This window comes from Tympanuchus pallidicinctus, unplaced genomic scaffold, assembly GCF_026119805.1.
Source record: "Tympanuchus pallidicinctus isolate F22 unplaced genomic scaffold, pur_lepc_1.0 scaffold1, whole genome shotgun sequence".
NCBI classification, from domain to species: Eukaryota; Metazoa; Chordata; class Aves; order Galliformes; family Phasianidae; genus Tympanuchus; species Tympanuchus pallidicinctus.
The window spans coordinates 84,241,914-84,258,234 of NW_026294618.1; the positions used below are offsets into that span (position 1 = coordinate 84,241,914).

At 38.6% G+C, this 16,321-nt stretch overlaps 2 protein-coding genes across 9 annotated transcripts in view; one reads left to right on the plus strand and one right to left on the minus strand.

Moving 5' to 3' along the window:
- CAMKMT (calmodulin-lysine N-methyltransferase) overlaps nt 1–1,394 on the minus strand; it is a 194,112-nt gene extending 192,718 nt beyond the window's left edge. The window contains exon 1 of the mRNA XM_052689919.1: nt 1,235–1,394. Coding sequence (XP_052545879.1) covers nt 1,235–1,333 — 99 coding nt within the window. The 5' untranslated portion in view covers nt 1,334–1,394. The remainder of the gene's footprint in view (nt 1–1,234) is intronic.
- Nucleotides 1,395–1,489: 95 nt separating this feature from the next.
- Nucleotides 1,490–16,321, plus strand: part of PREPL (prolyl endopeptidase like) — a 33,775-nt gene continuing 18,943 nt past the window's right edge. For 4 of the 8 annotated variants that reach the window (XM_052689777.1, XM_052689802.1, XM_052689787.1 and 1 more), the window contains exons 1-14: nt 1,490–1,764; nt 2,685–2,914; nt 3,933–4,130; nt 4,641–4,707; nt 5,257–5,460; nt 6,386–6,509; nt 8,678–8,894; nt 9,884–10,069; nt 11,514–11,717; nt 12,433–12,608; nt 13,982–14,198; nt 14,331–14,480; nt 15,254–15,380; nt 15,785–15,867. In XM_052689777.1, coding sequence (XP_052545737.1) covers nt 2,714–2,914; nt 3,933–4,130; nt 4,641–4,707; nt 5,257–5,460; nt 6,386–6,509; nt 8,678–8,894; nt 9,884–10,069; nt 11,514–11,717; nt 12,433–12,608; nt 13,982–14,198; nt 14,331–14,480; nt 15,254–15,380; nt 15,785–15,867 — 2,154 coding nt within the window. In that variant the 5' untranslated portion in view covers nt 1,490–1,764; nt 2,685–2,713. Of the gene's footprint in view, nt 1,765–2,684; nt 2,915–3,932; nt 4,131–4,640; nt 4,708–4,840; nt 4,916–5,256; nt 5,461–6,385; nt 6,510–8,677; nt 8,895–9,883; nt 10,070–11,513; nt 11,718–12,432; nt 12,609–13,981; nt 14,199–14,330; nt 14,481–15,253; nt 15,381–15,784; nt 15,872–16,321 lie in introns of those variants that run through there. The other 4 variants (XR_008208316.1, XM_052689771.1, XM_052689811.1 and 1 more) reach the window with 4 other exon arrangements.

Sequence of the window (16,321 nt, forward strand, 5' to 3'; positions counted from 1 at the left end):
GCTAACAGCCTCCTGGACAACACTCTCAGACACATTATCTGATTTTTGGGTGGTCCTGTGTGGAGACAGGAGATGGACTTGATCCTTATCAGTCCTTTCCAATTGGGAGTATTCTATGATTTTACGTAACATCCAGAGGAGGGCCACAAAAATGATCCAAGGGATAGAACACCTCTCTACAAGGACAGGCTGAGAGAGCTGGGGCTGATCAGCCTGGAGAAGTGAAGGCTCCAGGGAGATTCATGAGTGGCATTTCAGTATCTAAAGGGGGGCCATAAGAAAGAATGGGACAGACTTTTTAGCAGGGTCTGTTGTTAGGACACACGAAAACAGTTTCAAACTAAAAGAGGAGGGATTTAGAGTATAAGGTTCTTTACTTCTTCCTTAGGCAGAAGAGAGGCAGTGAGGCACAGGAACACATTGAGAGGTGGTAGATGTTCCATCCCTGGAGACACTCAGGGTCAGGCTGGGGGAGCTCTGAGCAATGTGATGTAGCTGTAGGTGTCCCTGTTTATTACAGGGGAGCTGAACTAGGCAGCCTTTAAGGATCCCTTCCAACACAAACGATTCAATGGTTCTGTGTCATAATCAAAACATGAAAAAAAAAACCAAAAAAAAAAAAACCAACAAAAAAAACCCACCATCCATCATTCGTAATCAAAAGACAAGACATTAAAAAAGAAAAAAGCCAGCCAGCCAGAGGGCAGACCAGTCTGCCTTCTGTTTCAGATCCTGGATTTCCACAGATCTCAATTAAGGTCCCTTGGTACTTTATCACTCAGTATGTTAAGAACACATTAATGCTCCCTATAGAGACAATCACTTGAAGTTCACTAGATTTCTTGTACCTGATTGTTTATAGCCTGGCCGCACCAAAAGCCGAATTCAGTGCTGGTGCAGTGCAAACTCCGCTCAGACGTATGGCACTGATTTGGTCTTTACACGCAAAAGTTTTGTTCTAACCAGCTACAGCATAATCTGGAACCATCCCATTCCTACACAAGAGCAGTAGCTAATGCATGTGCTCCTCCTTACAAATTGTTTCGTTACCCAACGGCTCCATTCTGCCGCAAACAGTTTACAAACTCGAGACCAACAAACACATGGAAAAAGCCCAGGAGCTGAGCGCAGCGAACACCCGCACCCCTCCCTCACGAATGGAAGCCGTTCCCTGCGAGTCCCGCTCCGCCCGCCGCCCCGCCACGACCCCTTCCCGCCCGCGGGCTCCCCCTACCTGTCCGAGCAGCCGCCAGCGGGCTCTCGCCGCTCCCGCACCGTTCCCTCCGCACCTGCCCGCGGCGGGGCGGCGCGGGGAGCCGGCAGCCTCAGCCATGCGGGAACGCCTGGGGTTGAGGCAACGAGAGAGCGCGGAGTGGGGAGCGGCGGCCCTGCGGTGCTGGGACCGGCCGGGCTAAGGCTAGGGAGAGAGGAAGCGGGGCGCCATCTTTGTTAATGGCAGTAGCACGTTGCCTGAGGGCGCGGCGCATCTGCTGTACTGCGCGCGGCTCTGTAGGGGTGAGGGCGCGCCTCAAAACGGGGCTTCCGCGGGTTCGGAACCCCGCAGTGTGAAACGCGAGTGACTAAAGCAAGCGGCATGCAGAGACTGACGACAACCGTGCTCCACCGCAGCGACTGGCTGAAGCGCCCCACCGCCATCTTTGCTACGGGCAGTGCTGTCGGGAAACCGGAGCGGCTCGAGCCCGCTGCCATCTTTGCCCGGCCGGAGGGAGAGCCGCCCAGCCCGGGCACGGCTGTGCTGCCGCGGTGAGGGATGGAGCTGACGGGGTGGGGCCGGCTTTTCTGGCCTTCGGCGTGAGGGTGAGAGGGAACGGGGCTGAGGACTGTGGAACACATGGGGTGTTCTCCCTTCCGGAGTTACAGGCGCAGTGGGGTTTGTTTCTTTGCCGATAAGCAGCCCTCCTGAAAGTGATTCTGTTGTTATAACGAGCTTTTAAAGCAGAGAAGAACCAGCATCCCGAAAGCAGCATTTAGTCAGATGCATAGTTACATCTTTCTTGCTCTTCGCTGATAGTTTCAGCAGAGCTAAACTCCTAGCAGCCGGGACCCATGTGTTGGAGCAACATAGAACATCGCCTTAGTTGGAAAGAACCCTTAAAGACCACCTAGTCCAACTGCCCTGCACTGAACAGGGGCACCTACAGCTGGATCAGGTTGCTAAGAGCCCCCCAACCTTGAATGTCTCCAGAGATGGGGCATCCATCACCTCTCTGCACAGCCTGTTCCAGTGCCTCACTGCCCTTACTGTAAAAAATTTCTTCTTTATGTCCTCTTTTAGTTTGAAACCGTTTCCCTGTGCCCTGTCACAACAGACCCTGCCAAAGGGTCTGTCCCATTCTTGCTTATAACCCTCCTTTAAGTACTGGCAGACTGCTGTTGTACCTTGTGCCTTCTCTTCCTCAAGTTGAGTAGCCCCAGCTTTCTCAGCCTGTCCTTGTAGGGAAGGTTTCCTATCCCCTGGATCATTTTTGTGGCCAGCCTCTGGACACTCTTAGAGGCAGGTTAATATGCAAGCTCAATTGCATGTATCACTTGGTAAAACCTTCAGTTTTACTGCTCTCATTTACCTAATGATCTTCGAAAGATGAAGCTTTATCTTCTGATTATGTTATGCATATTTCACTTAGTGCAAGTGATGAGGAGCTTGGGATGTTCATAAATTTCAGGTTGACTATCAAGACTGGATTTGGATATCATGTGTTGGACTGCAAAATCTTTTGTCCGAGGGCTGAGCTTCGGTGTTAAATACTATCCTAAGGATAACCATCTTCCAGCACTATGTCTTTGTAGTACAATAAAACCGAACAAATGCCACATCCTCGACTGGTCAAGAAGTTCATGCAACATCACTGTGCCACCTGGAAGAATCCTGTCATGGAGGTTATTTTCCTGCAAGGTATGCAGTTTGTGTATAGGCAATGTCAACAACTGTCTTGATGCATCTGTTAAGGAAGCCAACTCTGTTTTTCAGAAGTCAAAGAAATACTTTCTTCCTAAAGGGCTTAAAGCAGGAGAATAAAGGCTAGGGCTTCTGTTATGTTCAAGGATGCATACGTTTGTTCAAATTCCCTATACTGTGTTGATGTCAGTCTGCATTTTTGTTGCTTTTTCTGCTGTAACAATTTGTGAAAAATAACAAAGGGGGAAAAAAGTATTTTCTGGAAAGATTCAGAGTGTCAGGAGAAAACATCAGGGCTCTAGAGAGAGAGAAGTCATCCACTTATCCTAAGATGAACTGGCTCAAAAAAAACTTGGCCTTTGGTGTATTTTATCTTAGACATTTTCAGATGGATGTGGAGTTGTTCAAAAACTGTTTCAAGCTGAGGTGTTTCTTCAAAGATGACCAAAAGATCAAATCCAAAATGTTTGTTGAAACCCTCTTATTTCTAACCATCACATAGCAGTTGCTATGCCTGTGCCACAAATGTAGATAAATGTTTCAAGGAAAGTAGCTGAGGTCTTGATGTGTGAGAAACTGTGGCTGCGCTGGCCGTCTGTAACAGGATTACAAACACTGGGCTACAGCACTGGTTTCAGGAGTCAATCATGTGGTCTTTGCCTGTTTGTTTTGGAGCAAATGTTCACATTGTCACCGAGATTCTCTACTATCCTCCTAAATCCTTCTAGATGACTGCTTTATTCTCAGGTGTACTGAAAGGGAATCATCATGAGCTTCCTAAGTGTCCTGTGAAACCTCCCAAAGACTTGTGGATGCTAAGGGAGATTATACATGTACTTGAAAGAGACTTTTAAAGTATTTTTAAATATCCAAAAGCCATATTCATACTCTTGTAGTAACGCAAAGCTGATTTGTCAGTTTGTAGCTCAGGAAATGTCATTGTCTCAGTACATTCACACTGGGGTATAGAATGCTGGTTTGTAGCCATAGTGTTTTTTTTTTCCTTATTCAACAGGAGGGGACAAAAATCCACTTTAAAAGGAAAAAAATCACATCCATAACAGCATCAGAGCTTTTGTACAAAGATCTTCTGAAATCAGAGCAGGAAAACTGGAATAAAATTTCAAGAAGTTATAAAGCTATGACAAAAAGAATAAAGGAAAAAATAGAAGAACTGCACAAAAAGTATACACTCCATTTGGAAAGCCCAAGGGTGAGTGACAAAAGATACAAACTTTTTTTTGTCACTGAATATGATGAACAAGCAGCAAAGCCATTCCTGTTATAAAGTTCTGTTTCATTAGTTATTTTGTTGTGGTAATTTCAAGTGTTGAAGTTTTCAATAATTGTGGATAGCAACAACACAAATTAAGAATAGCTCATACCTATTAAGATAGTATATTTGACCTTAATTTCACCATAGTCAGAAACAAACGAAGATCACACAATCCTCTGCTAACTGATGAAAAATAAGACTACAAGGAGCAAGTGCAGGTGATCTGAGCCATTCACTAAATTTAGAGCATGTATAGATAGCTTAAGTACCCTAACTTTAAAATAACCTTTCTGATGCATGTAATTCCTTCTTCCCCCTCTTCAACATTAAATATGTGCTGTATTCTATCATTTACATACTGTTCTGCTGGACAGAACACTGAATATCGGGATTCTAAGGAGATAATCTATAGCTTAAATGGAAAAATGTTTGTTTTGCATTGAGCAGATAAGATTTGGAGGAAACGTTTACTTTGAGGAGAATGGTGACATATTTTGTTCAAAAGCAGATGATGGTAAGGGATTTCTCTTCTTAACTTGTTACAATTGTTGAAAATGTTGTGCATACATAATTAGTACACTTTTTTTACTTTAAAGCATATTTGCTGTTTATTTTAAGGTTTTTTTTATAACGTTATTTAACAATAGATGAGTAATTCCACAATCCTGAATCTGAAAACATGGGGTGAAAAGAGTAACGGAATGGCGTATTCTGAAACTGAGGTAAGTTTCTGGAAAGGAACTGAGAATCAACCTCTCAGAGCCCCAACTTAAAATGCTAAAAAAGGTCAAGTATCTCAAGAGATTATAAAGAAAACATAAACTAAACAAAAAATACCCAAAAGCCACACTTCAAAATTTAGAGCATTGACCAGATGCTATTGTATGGGTGATTTTATTTTTACACAGTGCATTTGTAGATATCTCATGAAAGAAATCCTTGGTTTCAGTAGTAAATGTTCTTATTAAATACTAGTGTAAAAAAATACTGTTCATTTTGACACACCTCAGTTACAGGATTTTTTTTTATTTTATTTTTTTTTACACTTGTTAAAATGCAACAGATAAAGGAAACGTTCGCATTTTATTCAACACTGAAGATATGGGCTTTTCTGGTACCTTTATTAAACGGATCAGGGTTTCACCAGATGAGAGGTACCTGGCTATCAGCTTAAAAAGTGAAAATTCTGAAGAGGCAACCTGTGTTATTATGAAACTCGGTGATGTTCCCATCGTGGAAGAAGTAATTCCAAATGTTTTTAGTTTCGGTAAGTTGTTTATAAATATCCTATGGGTCACATCAACTTCCAGTACAACATTGCTTTTAGCCTACAAATAATGGTGATAGTACTTAGAAAAATAAAAAAAAAAAAAAAAACTTTTTCCAGTTTAGATCCTCATAGCTGTTGAACAGTTTCTTATTTGAGAGATGTGTTCTCCTACACTGTAAAATTACAAGTTATTTGATACGAATGAGTGACTCCTTTCATGATACAAGTTTTCCCTTTTTATAAAAGCAAGCATTTGTATGTTTGAACACTTTTGCACATCATTCTTCTTATTGAATTCAACATACTTCTTTAAAAATTTACTGACATAACTATTTGCAATATGAGGATCTTTTTATGGGAAGCTGTAGGTAATATACCTCTGCAGCTTCAACTGAAGTCACTGATAGCTGTAAGCACTCTTCTGAGAAGTATAAAAGTGCTCAGTACAGGATGTGATCATTAAATTCAAAACTTAACGAAAACAATCACAACTTTAATCAATTCTTCCAGCACAGATAATGGGGTTTTACATTCCTGTTACAAATACATAGAATTAAACCTAAACAAATGGCCGTTTTTAATAGCATATTAAAGAAGAGAGCAAAAATAGTGCAGTAGAGCACATCCAATGTTCCACATATTATACTGCTAGATGTCATCGAGGATACATAGTTTAGTAAGCAGTTTGCCTCGGCAGGACAAGAATTTACAACACTGGGAAAAAATGCCTAGTTAAAAGCATTAAGGAAAGCTAGAACTTAATGCCATGTTTGCACAGTAGAAGCTTGCAATGTCTGCAATGTCTGTACAATCGCTTGTGAAGTGATTTCAACACAGTGTCCAATGTTCACGGAGCTCCATTTTCTCTCAGTAACAGTGTTTACACTGTTCCAAGTTTGATGTACATTTCTTTTCGTTTTAGAATGGGCTACAAATGATGTTCTGTATTACACAAGTCAGAAGAACCTTAAATGCCAGAATGTGTTCATGACCACTTTCACTAATGAGAAATATACTAAGTTGGTTTACACAGAACAAGATGCAAGGTAATATTCATCTAAAATGCACTAAGTCTTTAACATATTCTGTAGTATTCAATATGTAGACTCTAAGTGGTTTTGAAACAAATTCTTCCATATCACATTTCAGAAGGTAGAAGGCATTTTTAAGTTCTGTTCTGCTGTCTGGGAATGTATTTTCCTCTCCTCTTGATATGTGATCAGCAGCGATTTAACTTTTCTCTGTTACCTCACGAGTTCAGCTGAGTTTATAAATGCCAAGGTCAGGCTCAGGTCAGGGTGTCCTTTAATGAACGCGTGACAGTTTCATACAGAGTAAACCAGACTGTGGGTTTCATTTTGTTTTCTCTGCTATTGATGTCTGATACAACTTTTTAAAAAACATTGAAGTTCAGGCTAATCCTTGCTCTGGGTAATGGATGAGCAAAATCATCACAGCATTCACAGAGAGAGGACTATTGTTGACTGAATACCCTCTCAATAACCTTTCTTTAAGCAGTGGTTTAGGAGGGCAAGAAGGCTCTTGCTGAATGGAGAGCAGAACTGGTTTTTAAACCACGTAGCACTAAAATGATAGATCTGTACAGCATGCCATAAATATTTGTGATTATTCTTACTTCAAGTTACATACTCAATATAGAAATACCCTTTATACATTCATCTAATAAATGAAAAAAAAGTCTGCAGATGAGATGGAGTAGATAAGATCTGTATGTTCTATCTGTACTTGATACATACTTTTGTAAAATCAAACTGCACTGACGTGACGTGTCCCCACAGGGAAACTGTTGGCATAATTCTGAAGGTCATAGTCATTACAGTTAATCTACTAGAAACTTACTCTAAAGGTTCATATGCTAGTGCAGCTCATGATTGAACACAGTTGTTCGTAGGAGATGGCAAGAGATTCTTTTTCATTGCCATAGAGAAGTTGTTCTACATACCACCAACTCTTTCACTTGCAGTCAAATATTTTTTTAGAAGCTGAAGATATCTTGACTTCCTTAAAAAAAAAAGAAAAAAAAAAAAAAACAAGCTACAAGGAAAAAAAAAAGAGATATGAAGGTCAGAGTCCTTGGGGAGAAGTGTAACCTGCATTTCAGCTTGACTCTCTTAGAGGTAAGGTCAACAGAGCCAAACTGTTAGAATCTATACTGAATGCAGTGGCGCACACTTGCTGAATTTCAGTGGATTAGAGGCAGAAAACTGATTACTTGTGGACTTTAGGAGGACACAGACAGTGGGAGTTGTAAAAATGTCAAGATGGTACAATTAGACAAAACAATTGTACCAAAAAACTGGAATTCCTACACCTGCAAATAATTAAAGGCAGTGAAAAATGCTATCCAAGGCTTCGTTTCTTTCACCAGTCAAATATTTTCAAGTCTAGAAGGTTCATTATTGCTGTCAGTGCAGAATACATTACTCAACCCTGCAATTTCTTTTAAAGACAACTAGTTTTAAAGATTCAAAATGGCACAGAAACTCCTATGCCCAAAGATTTGACATATCAATTAATTAGCATGACTCATTTAGAAACTTGAAACTGACTTACAGCCTGAACTTGTCCAATATTAGCATCCAGACACTGCTGAACATTTTCTGTTCCTACATTTTAGAAGCATTTAAAACCAATGGAGTTCCAGAAACAGTTCCCATTTTCCAACTTTGCAACTTTGTCACTTCAGCGCTGTCCATCCTGTCTTATAAAGGCCTGTGTTCTTTGTTTTTTTTCCTTTAAGCTTTTCTTTATTTTCTTACATCAGTAGCACTTGGGCTTTTTAATTATTTACCCTTATAGTATAATAGCTCCTACTTTTTTATTGCAGTTTCCACATGTTACTCATTAATTTCATTAACTTCAATTATTCTTCAGATTTTTTTTTGAATAGGGCTACTATCTAAAAAAAAAAAATCTGTTTTGCATGAATTTTAAAGCCCACATACATCTAACACCCTTCAATCTGAATGATTCAAAAATCTGGATACATTTGGACAACAACTGAACAACTTTCCTTGCAGAGTTCAGGTTCCATACCCCAAACTGTGGGTTTTTGAATGCTGGGATAAATGTAGCAAAAGTGGGTTTGGGAATCAAGTAGTCTGAAATCTCTCCAGCCTACATACAGGCTCGCTGTTTCTTACATTGTAATTGGAAGCCCATGATTCTGAATTAACTGTGTTATTTCTTTCAGATTTTTTGTGGACATACACTGCACAAAAGATAGACGTTTCCTCACTATCAATAGCAACAGCAAGACAACCTCAGAAGTTTGGCTGATTGACTGCAGACATCCTTTTAAGTTACCTGTTCTTGTGCAAGCCCGAACACAAGGGGTCATTTATCACATTGAGCACAGAAACAATGAGTTATATATTCTTACTTCATATGGAGAACCTGCAGAATATAAGGTAATCTTAGGCAATAATAAGAGTCATAGGATTCATTCAGACGCTTGTTGCAGACCACAGAAATAGTAAAGCTAGATTTTAATTCTGTGCTTCACAGCTTACTGAAATAATTTAAGAGAATTACACAGAGTTGCGTGGATTTAAAGACTGACAGTAGTATGTGGAGTCTTGCCTACAGCATGCTGATTTGATTCAGCTTCTTTGGAAAAGCACACTCACTTCTTGGCGTAAACAGCCCCATTTCCCCTTTATTATAATTTGATTTCAGTCTATATAACCAAACAGCTCACAGTTCTACCAGACACAGTGAAGGCATCTGATATTTGAAATTACTTTTGCAAATAACTTTAGATACAAATTTTTCCATAAACTTGTTTCTCTCAGCATCGGTTTTTCTAATCGCATTCAGACATTTTCAGAGGCAGCCTTGCTTTGACAGCTAAAAGTATGCCACTTCCTGGGAGAGAGAAAATGCCTTACTGCTCAGTTGAGAGCATCTTGTCCTGCATGTAGTGCTGAGCATCAGATATGGAAAGATGACCTACTCTCAACACAGTATACATCTAACTTGCTCTTGTGTACTAAATCAAGAACGTACATTGCAGTCACTCAAATGTCACAATCTTTTATTTTTTAAACATTTCCCTACCCCTAACTAAGGAAAAAAGAATAAAGTACATTCAGCTTGCTTTGATCCAACCTTCCAGTTATGCCGCTTCTAAAACCCAACTTAGTTGTCGTAAAGGAACACAATACAATTGCAAATAGAGTTGTAACATCTAATTGCCATCTGTAACACAGATCTCTCTTGCTATCAATACGTAGGCAGTTACTGAATTGTTCTCCTATTTGCCCAAGTAAAGGGAATTTAAAGCCTTCCAGTTTCAGTCATCAATAATCTTTTGTAATTAAAATGGCGAGTGACATCACCTGTATGACTGTACCTCTAACTTATAACTCTCACTTTATCTTGTATTTTGTTCTTGTAGTTGATGAAGGCTTCAGTAGCTTCCACTGGCATGGAGAACTGGCAGTTAGTTTATGCACTGGAAGAGAAAACCAAGCTAATAGACTTGGAGATGTTCCGTGATCACTGTATCATGTTCCTGCAGAAAGCTGGCTGTCTGTACTTAAACGTGATTGCTTTTGTTTCACGTTCAGTTCAATCAATACAGGTATGTTTTAGCTTGGCTCAAGCAACGTGCTTTTTCCAGCACTGTTTCTTTTTAATGTAGCATTACAAAATAAAAGATAAATTACAAAAGTAGAAGTGGTTTGGAAACTAATAGTGACAAAAACATCATTATGATTAATTATATTACCTGTGGATGTTCTTCACAATTTCACACGTGCTGGCTTATTGTAGCAGTTATGAAGTTAAAGAGCAGCTATAGTACAAGTCCATTCTTTCCTCAACTTGCTACCATCAAACTCTTTACAATACAGTCGATTTCTAAGGTAAATAAGCCTTGATTCCCCAAACACTGTATTTTTATCAGGCTGATTTTGTGGTTACATTCATCAGCCAATGCAAGGAAATAAGCATAGCCCTCCCGGAGATTAAAGGCTGGAACATCGAAAAGACAAATATGGTCACTGACCTAAAATGAATAGGAAAACCTAGTATTGCAGTACAACTTCTGTCAAGTATTTCTTCATTTCTCTAGATGTTGCAAAATACTTGTGGAATACAAATAAAGGGTCTCCATTCAAAACCACAGCTTCTAGAGATCATTTAGCTGAAATATTTAATTGATTTGTTTGCCTGAGAAGTACTATCTGAAGAAATTGCAAGTTTATTCCAACAAGCTTCCAAGGCTGCATTCTATAAAACTGCTACAGAGAAAAGGTTTTCAGCAAAGTACATTGCATGGTCTCTGAAACCTTTCATTTTTCAAAATAGTTTTAGTTTATTTATTCAGAGAGAGTCTGCAGTTACTCTGGAGTACTTTGACTTTAGTGCCATTTCAGAAATCTCTCACAAACTAACTCGAGCAAGCAATGGCCTGGCAGAGGGTTTGACTATGTTCCTGCTGCTCACAAAGAATGAATCTTGATTTCTTTTATTCTTAGTGAAGTTAAAAATCTTAAATATAATAGCAGTAAGTGTCTGAGGGTAAATGTGCCAGGAAAAGGTTTTGTTCTTCACAATGGCTGGCACTAAGAACAAAGTTAAGAGGCAGGGGTTTTTGGTGGCTTAGCATTACTGAGCTAACTCACAGCAAAAGCATAACAACTGACATGGACTTGGCTGTGCAACATGTTCAAGCAGGAGTGGAAATCAGAGGGGAAATGGGATCTAAAAATTAAAAACAGTGCAGAATCATTTCAAATGTTTTATTTAAAAAAATCTGTACAAATGCCCATTTTAAACTGGATTCTAATTTAGATTTATTTTTCTGTTTTATCTCATTATTGAATTTCATCCAATAGCCTCAAGTGAAAAGTTTACCACTTTCTGACCGTTCTATTATTGAATGTAAAAGAAATACAGCTTGTGCTACATCCAAGCTGCAGATAATTAGCTTGCTATTCAAAATCTTTTCCTCAGAAGGACACGCTAGGCAGAACTTATAGAAGCAGTGTAAAGGTCTCACTTGAAACGCTCTGTTTTCTCAGCTACCTACATGGGCCTGTGCCTTTGAATTGGAATCTCATCCTGAACACGCCAGCAGCACTTGCTATTTTCAGCTCACCTCCCCAGCACACCCCCCAAGGCGTTTTGCATATTCATTTAAAGAAAATAATCTCATTGAACAAGCTGCAGAAGAGGTACCAATTATTATGAATTGTCACACTACACGTTTACTAGCTAAAAGCAAGGTAAGATTTTTCAGTCCTTTTCCCATTCCCTTTATTCTTCCCTTCCTCCCCACCCATTTGTAGAAAATGCATTTGGCAGGGAATAGAGATTAAAAATGTAAAAGAGCAGTTGGTGTTGTACTTACCAGTGGGCGTTTTCTCCAGTGCTATAGAGGAGAAAAAGAAAGTCGTGATGAGATTTTTTTCATTGATCTGGGTATGCTAGAGAAGATAACAGTCAAGAAGCTCAGCACAGCATAACTCAGACTCACTAAAAGATGTATGGTATCCTGGTATCTATGATAAATGAGAAAAATGTCAGCTGCTGAGGACACCCCACAACCATCTACACAGCACAGATCAAGAAAAGAAAGTTTTAACAGCCTGAGTTTAAAAAAATGGTGATGTTAATAAAGAGTTTGTGCTGCAGTAAGTGGTAAACTGTTTTGTTAATAATAGACATTCTCTGCGTTAAAGGGAGAAGGAAGACTTGGGTGCTTTGGTGGTTTAAAAACTCCTCAGGTGTTGCACTTAAATGAATTTTATACTCTGCATCTATAAGCCTACACAGCAGAGGTTCAGTCTCTTGCTTTATTTTTCAAGAGTGCTTTGTACAATCTAAGTGAAAAAAAATTACTGTAATCAAAAAAACACATTTTAAAATAAATAATTGAAGTTTTCATTGCCATGTGTCATTGAGATTTCTGAAATGTCTGAAATACTCCTTCATTTCCAGGATGAAACTTTGGTGCCAATTACAGTTTTTCATAATACGAATTCTAAAGAGCTACACAGGAAACCACTTCTAGTTCATGTATATGGAGCTTATGGCATAGATTTGAACATGAGCTTTAGAGAAGAGAAGCTGATGTTAATTGAAGAGGGCTGGATATTAGCATATTGCCATGTTAGGTAAGTCAAATATAAAATGGAATTAATATTTTCATTTGTGGGATATTCTGATATTTGTTGATCTACAGCTGAAGAGGTACAGAAATGTTCCTTCCTCACTTCTCCCTCTCCCCCCCCTCATTTAGTTCTAATTCATGTTTTTCACTTCCACCTCTTTTTAGAATTCTCAAAAATCCTTTTTAAAACAAAAAATAAATTTTCCTCTGGGAAAAATAATCTACTTTTAAGACCATGTACTGTGTTCATGTTCTTATGTCCACAGTGTGATTATGTATTAAGTTTTAATCTTTTGAAGTCTCATTATTTTTCACCTCTTCTTTGCTCAAAAAAACCCCCAAAACCTGTTCAAATGTTCACAGTGTTCAAATGGCAGTGATAAGCTACCACCTGCTTTCCTGAGGGCACTGTGTACTAATGCTAAGTCTGTGCCTTCTGAAAACCATTTGCCTTTCTACAGCTAAACATTTAACCTGCCTCTGTATTTTTCTACTTACTAAATCCCGTCCCCAGTTTAGTTACAAACCCATTAGTTTCATAAAAACAGGTCATACAACAGACTATATTGGAGGCACAATTCAGTGGACAAGGGAAGACTGTCACTTTAGGAATAGAGGAGCATTGTTTGAAATACCAGTTCCAAAACAAATTCAACATACAAATATATAGACTCTGCTAATAAAATGGCAATACAATTGTGCAGTTCTTCCTCCCATCTTTGCAAATGTCTTGTGATGCAAATCAATCCTAAGCAGTATCAATGAAAAATTTTGGCAGAATAATCTTTTGATTGATTTTAAACTTAAACCTGGAATAAAGACATTTTAGGTGGATTAGAACAAGAATTGTGGTTGTATGCAAAAGGATACAAGTAAATTTAGTCTTAAAGTTTTATAAATGGTAAAAAATACTACATTTCCTCTTATCTTTGAACTCAAACTAGAAAAAATGAACCTTATTGACAGTCTCAAATCTTATGCTGAACAAAAGAATTTGAGCATCCTGGCAGAGCTGAGAAATCGTCTTTTACTGTTAATAATAAATCTGGCGATAGTGATATAAGAATGGAAGATGTTTCAGTTACCGTTTTCGTAGTTTCCTACAAAAAGATGATATCAGAGTTTGATTTTGTATTGACTACTCTGACACTGCTGATAGCATTTTCACCAGTCATCGTGTGAGGATTTTTTTTTGCTTGTACATAGTGTGTTTTAGCTGCAAGGGGAGGAGTGGGTAAAGACAGGAAGAAAGGGAAGTTAACTGGAAAGACAAAGTGTGATTTAGCAATTCTGTGGCTGCTGCTGTCTTTTATTATGTGAAGATTTACTTGCAACATTTTCCAAACAGACTCCAACTTGAATTGTTTTAAATTCCAGGGGTGGAGGAGAGCTAGGCCTCAGGTGGCACAAAGATGGATGTCAGCAGAACAAACTCAAAGGTCTCTATGACCTTAAGGCTTGCATCATGCTGCTGCATGAACTAGGATTTTCTCAGCCAAAATATACAGCACTAACAGCTGCCAGTGCTGGAGGAGTTCTTGCGGGAGCCATTTGCAACAGCGATCCAGAACTTATCAGAGCCATGGTTTTACAGGTGAGCTGCTGCAGATCCTTCATTATAGCATTTAGCTGTATTCTGTTTTGGTTTTGCTTTTTACCAGTTTCAGAAATTCAAACGTTCCAATTCAAAATTTCCCTTATTTTTTTTCTTTTTAATAATTTTAAGGCACCTTTTGTAGATGTTCTGAACACAATGATGAAAACTCATCTCCCACTGTCAATTGAAGAACAAGAAGAATGGGGAAATCCGTTAGCAGATGAAAAATGTATGAAGTACATCAAAAACTACTGTCCTTATCACAATATTAAGCCACAGGTAAAACTACTGTAGTATTCCACACAGGAGGGGTAGTAAGATGTAGTGCTTCATAGGAAAATAGTTGTAAAAAAAAAAATAAGTTAAAAAATATAAATCTGTTTTACTCTTTCATTGCTTTGCAACCCAACATTTTAAAACTTTGCTGCTGCTTTGTGTTAACTTCACGTTAAAATCATTAACGCAATCAGTAACTATTTCAGTATTTCCTTTGTTTTACTGGCTTATCCAGACTTCAGTGCAGCAGGAAGATGGCACTTTGCACTGATTAAACACAAACAGTGAAATGGAAAAGAAGCTCTATGGCTTTGATACTGTTATCTCAGATGAAAGCTTTAGTTGAAGAATGTTAGCTGTGTTTCATAGCTAATAGATCTTACCATATTAAAAATACTCTGGCATATAAATATTACAAAAGTAAATCTCAACTACTGCTCTGTTAAAGATGTACCATTTCATGATTATTACTCCTTTTTTGTGTAATCATCAGCATGCAGACGTTTCACACCTTTAGCAGTAGGGAGAGGATGGTTTTTGATTACCTTTTGCAAGTGGATGATCCTCTATTATTAATTTGTCATTTTTAAGATCAGAATGCTTTCTTCAGCTAGTGATACAAGATGCTTTTTCAAGACAGAGTAATTATGTAATAGATTCATTTTAGATAAACCATAAGAAGTAGAACTCCTGGATATATAGAGAAAAATGTACTTTTTCATTTCAATAGATCATCAGTTGTCAAGTATCTAACTGGTTTTGGTTTTTAATTTCAGTGCTATCCTTCAGTTTTTATCACAGCATATGAAAATGATCAACGAGTGCCACTAACAGGAATTCTGCGGTATGTTCAGAAACTTAGGAAGGCTACATCAGATCACACCAGCAGAACAGGAAAGGAAGGTAAAATAAGAATATCACAGCTGTATGGACTTGACTAAAGCAGACTAGTCGTGTAATTAAATACTAGAGATTGACTCTTCCTTAAATGCTTCATTTGTTCAATACAATCCAGGAGCCCTCTTTTGCTCAGAATGAGCATGATTACCTTCGAGAATGATGAGAATGATTACCTTTTCCAAAGAAAGAACACATTGGATACATGAACGTTTTTCAAATCCCCAGTTAATAGAAATACAAATAGTTCATCCAGCAAGACCCTCCATGATTATTATTATTTTTTTTAAGAAACATCAGAATACGTTTTTAGAAGGTAGAATAATTATCTATCCCTAAACAACTTGCACTGCCCACTTACCTTTCTTTGTTCATTCAATGTCAAGTGATCAGTAGTTTCATTGTTCCAGGAAACTGGATCCCTAAAATCATCTTAGACATCCAGGCAAGTGGCAGTCATTGTGACTCATCCTGGGAGGATTCACTGACTGAGGTATGTTCCCTTCACTGTACACTTGCACAGCACTGTGGGGAGGTATCCCTCAGCTGATACTTAAACTTTAGCAACTGATGCAGTCACTGAAGGCATGTTTTAAATATTAAAAACAAAACAGAAACAAACCCCAAAACTGTTGAAATTAAGGTTGTTCTTGCATTTATATATGGAAAGGAGCCATTGACATCTAGATCATTGAACCTCATTGTGCTTTAAACCTCAAGGCAGCATTAAACTCCCACTGTGATGTGCCAAGAGCTTTTAATGAAAGGCTCTAAGTTGTGAAAAATATTCCAGCACGAAAAGTCGTGCACTGTAGAGTATTAAGACCTTATTTATATCCATCTTCCTCATAAAGTATATATGGTGGGCTTGAGTGTTACGTTTTGGAACATGAGTTACAATTAAGTTTCAATGTTTTACACTTAATACCAGAGGGTGCCTGCTGAAA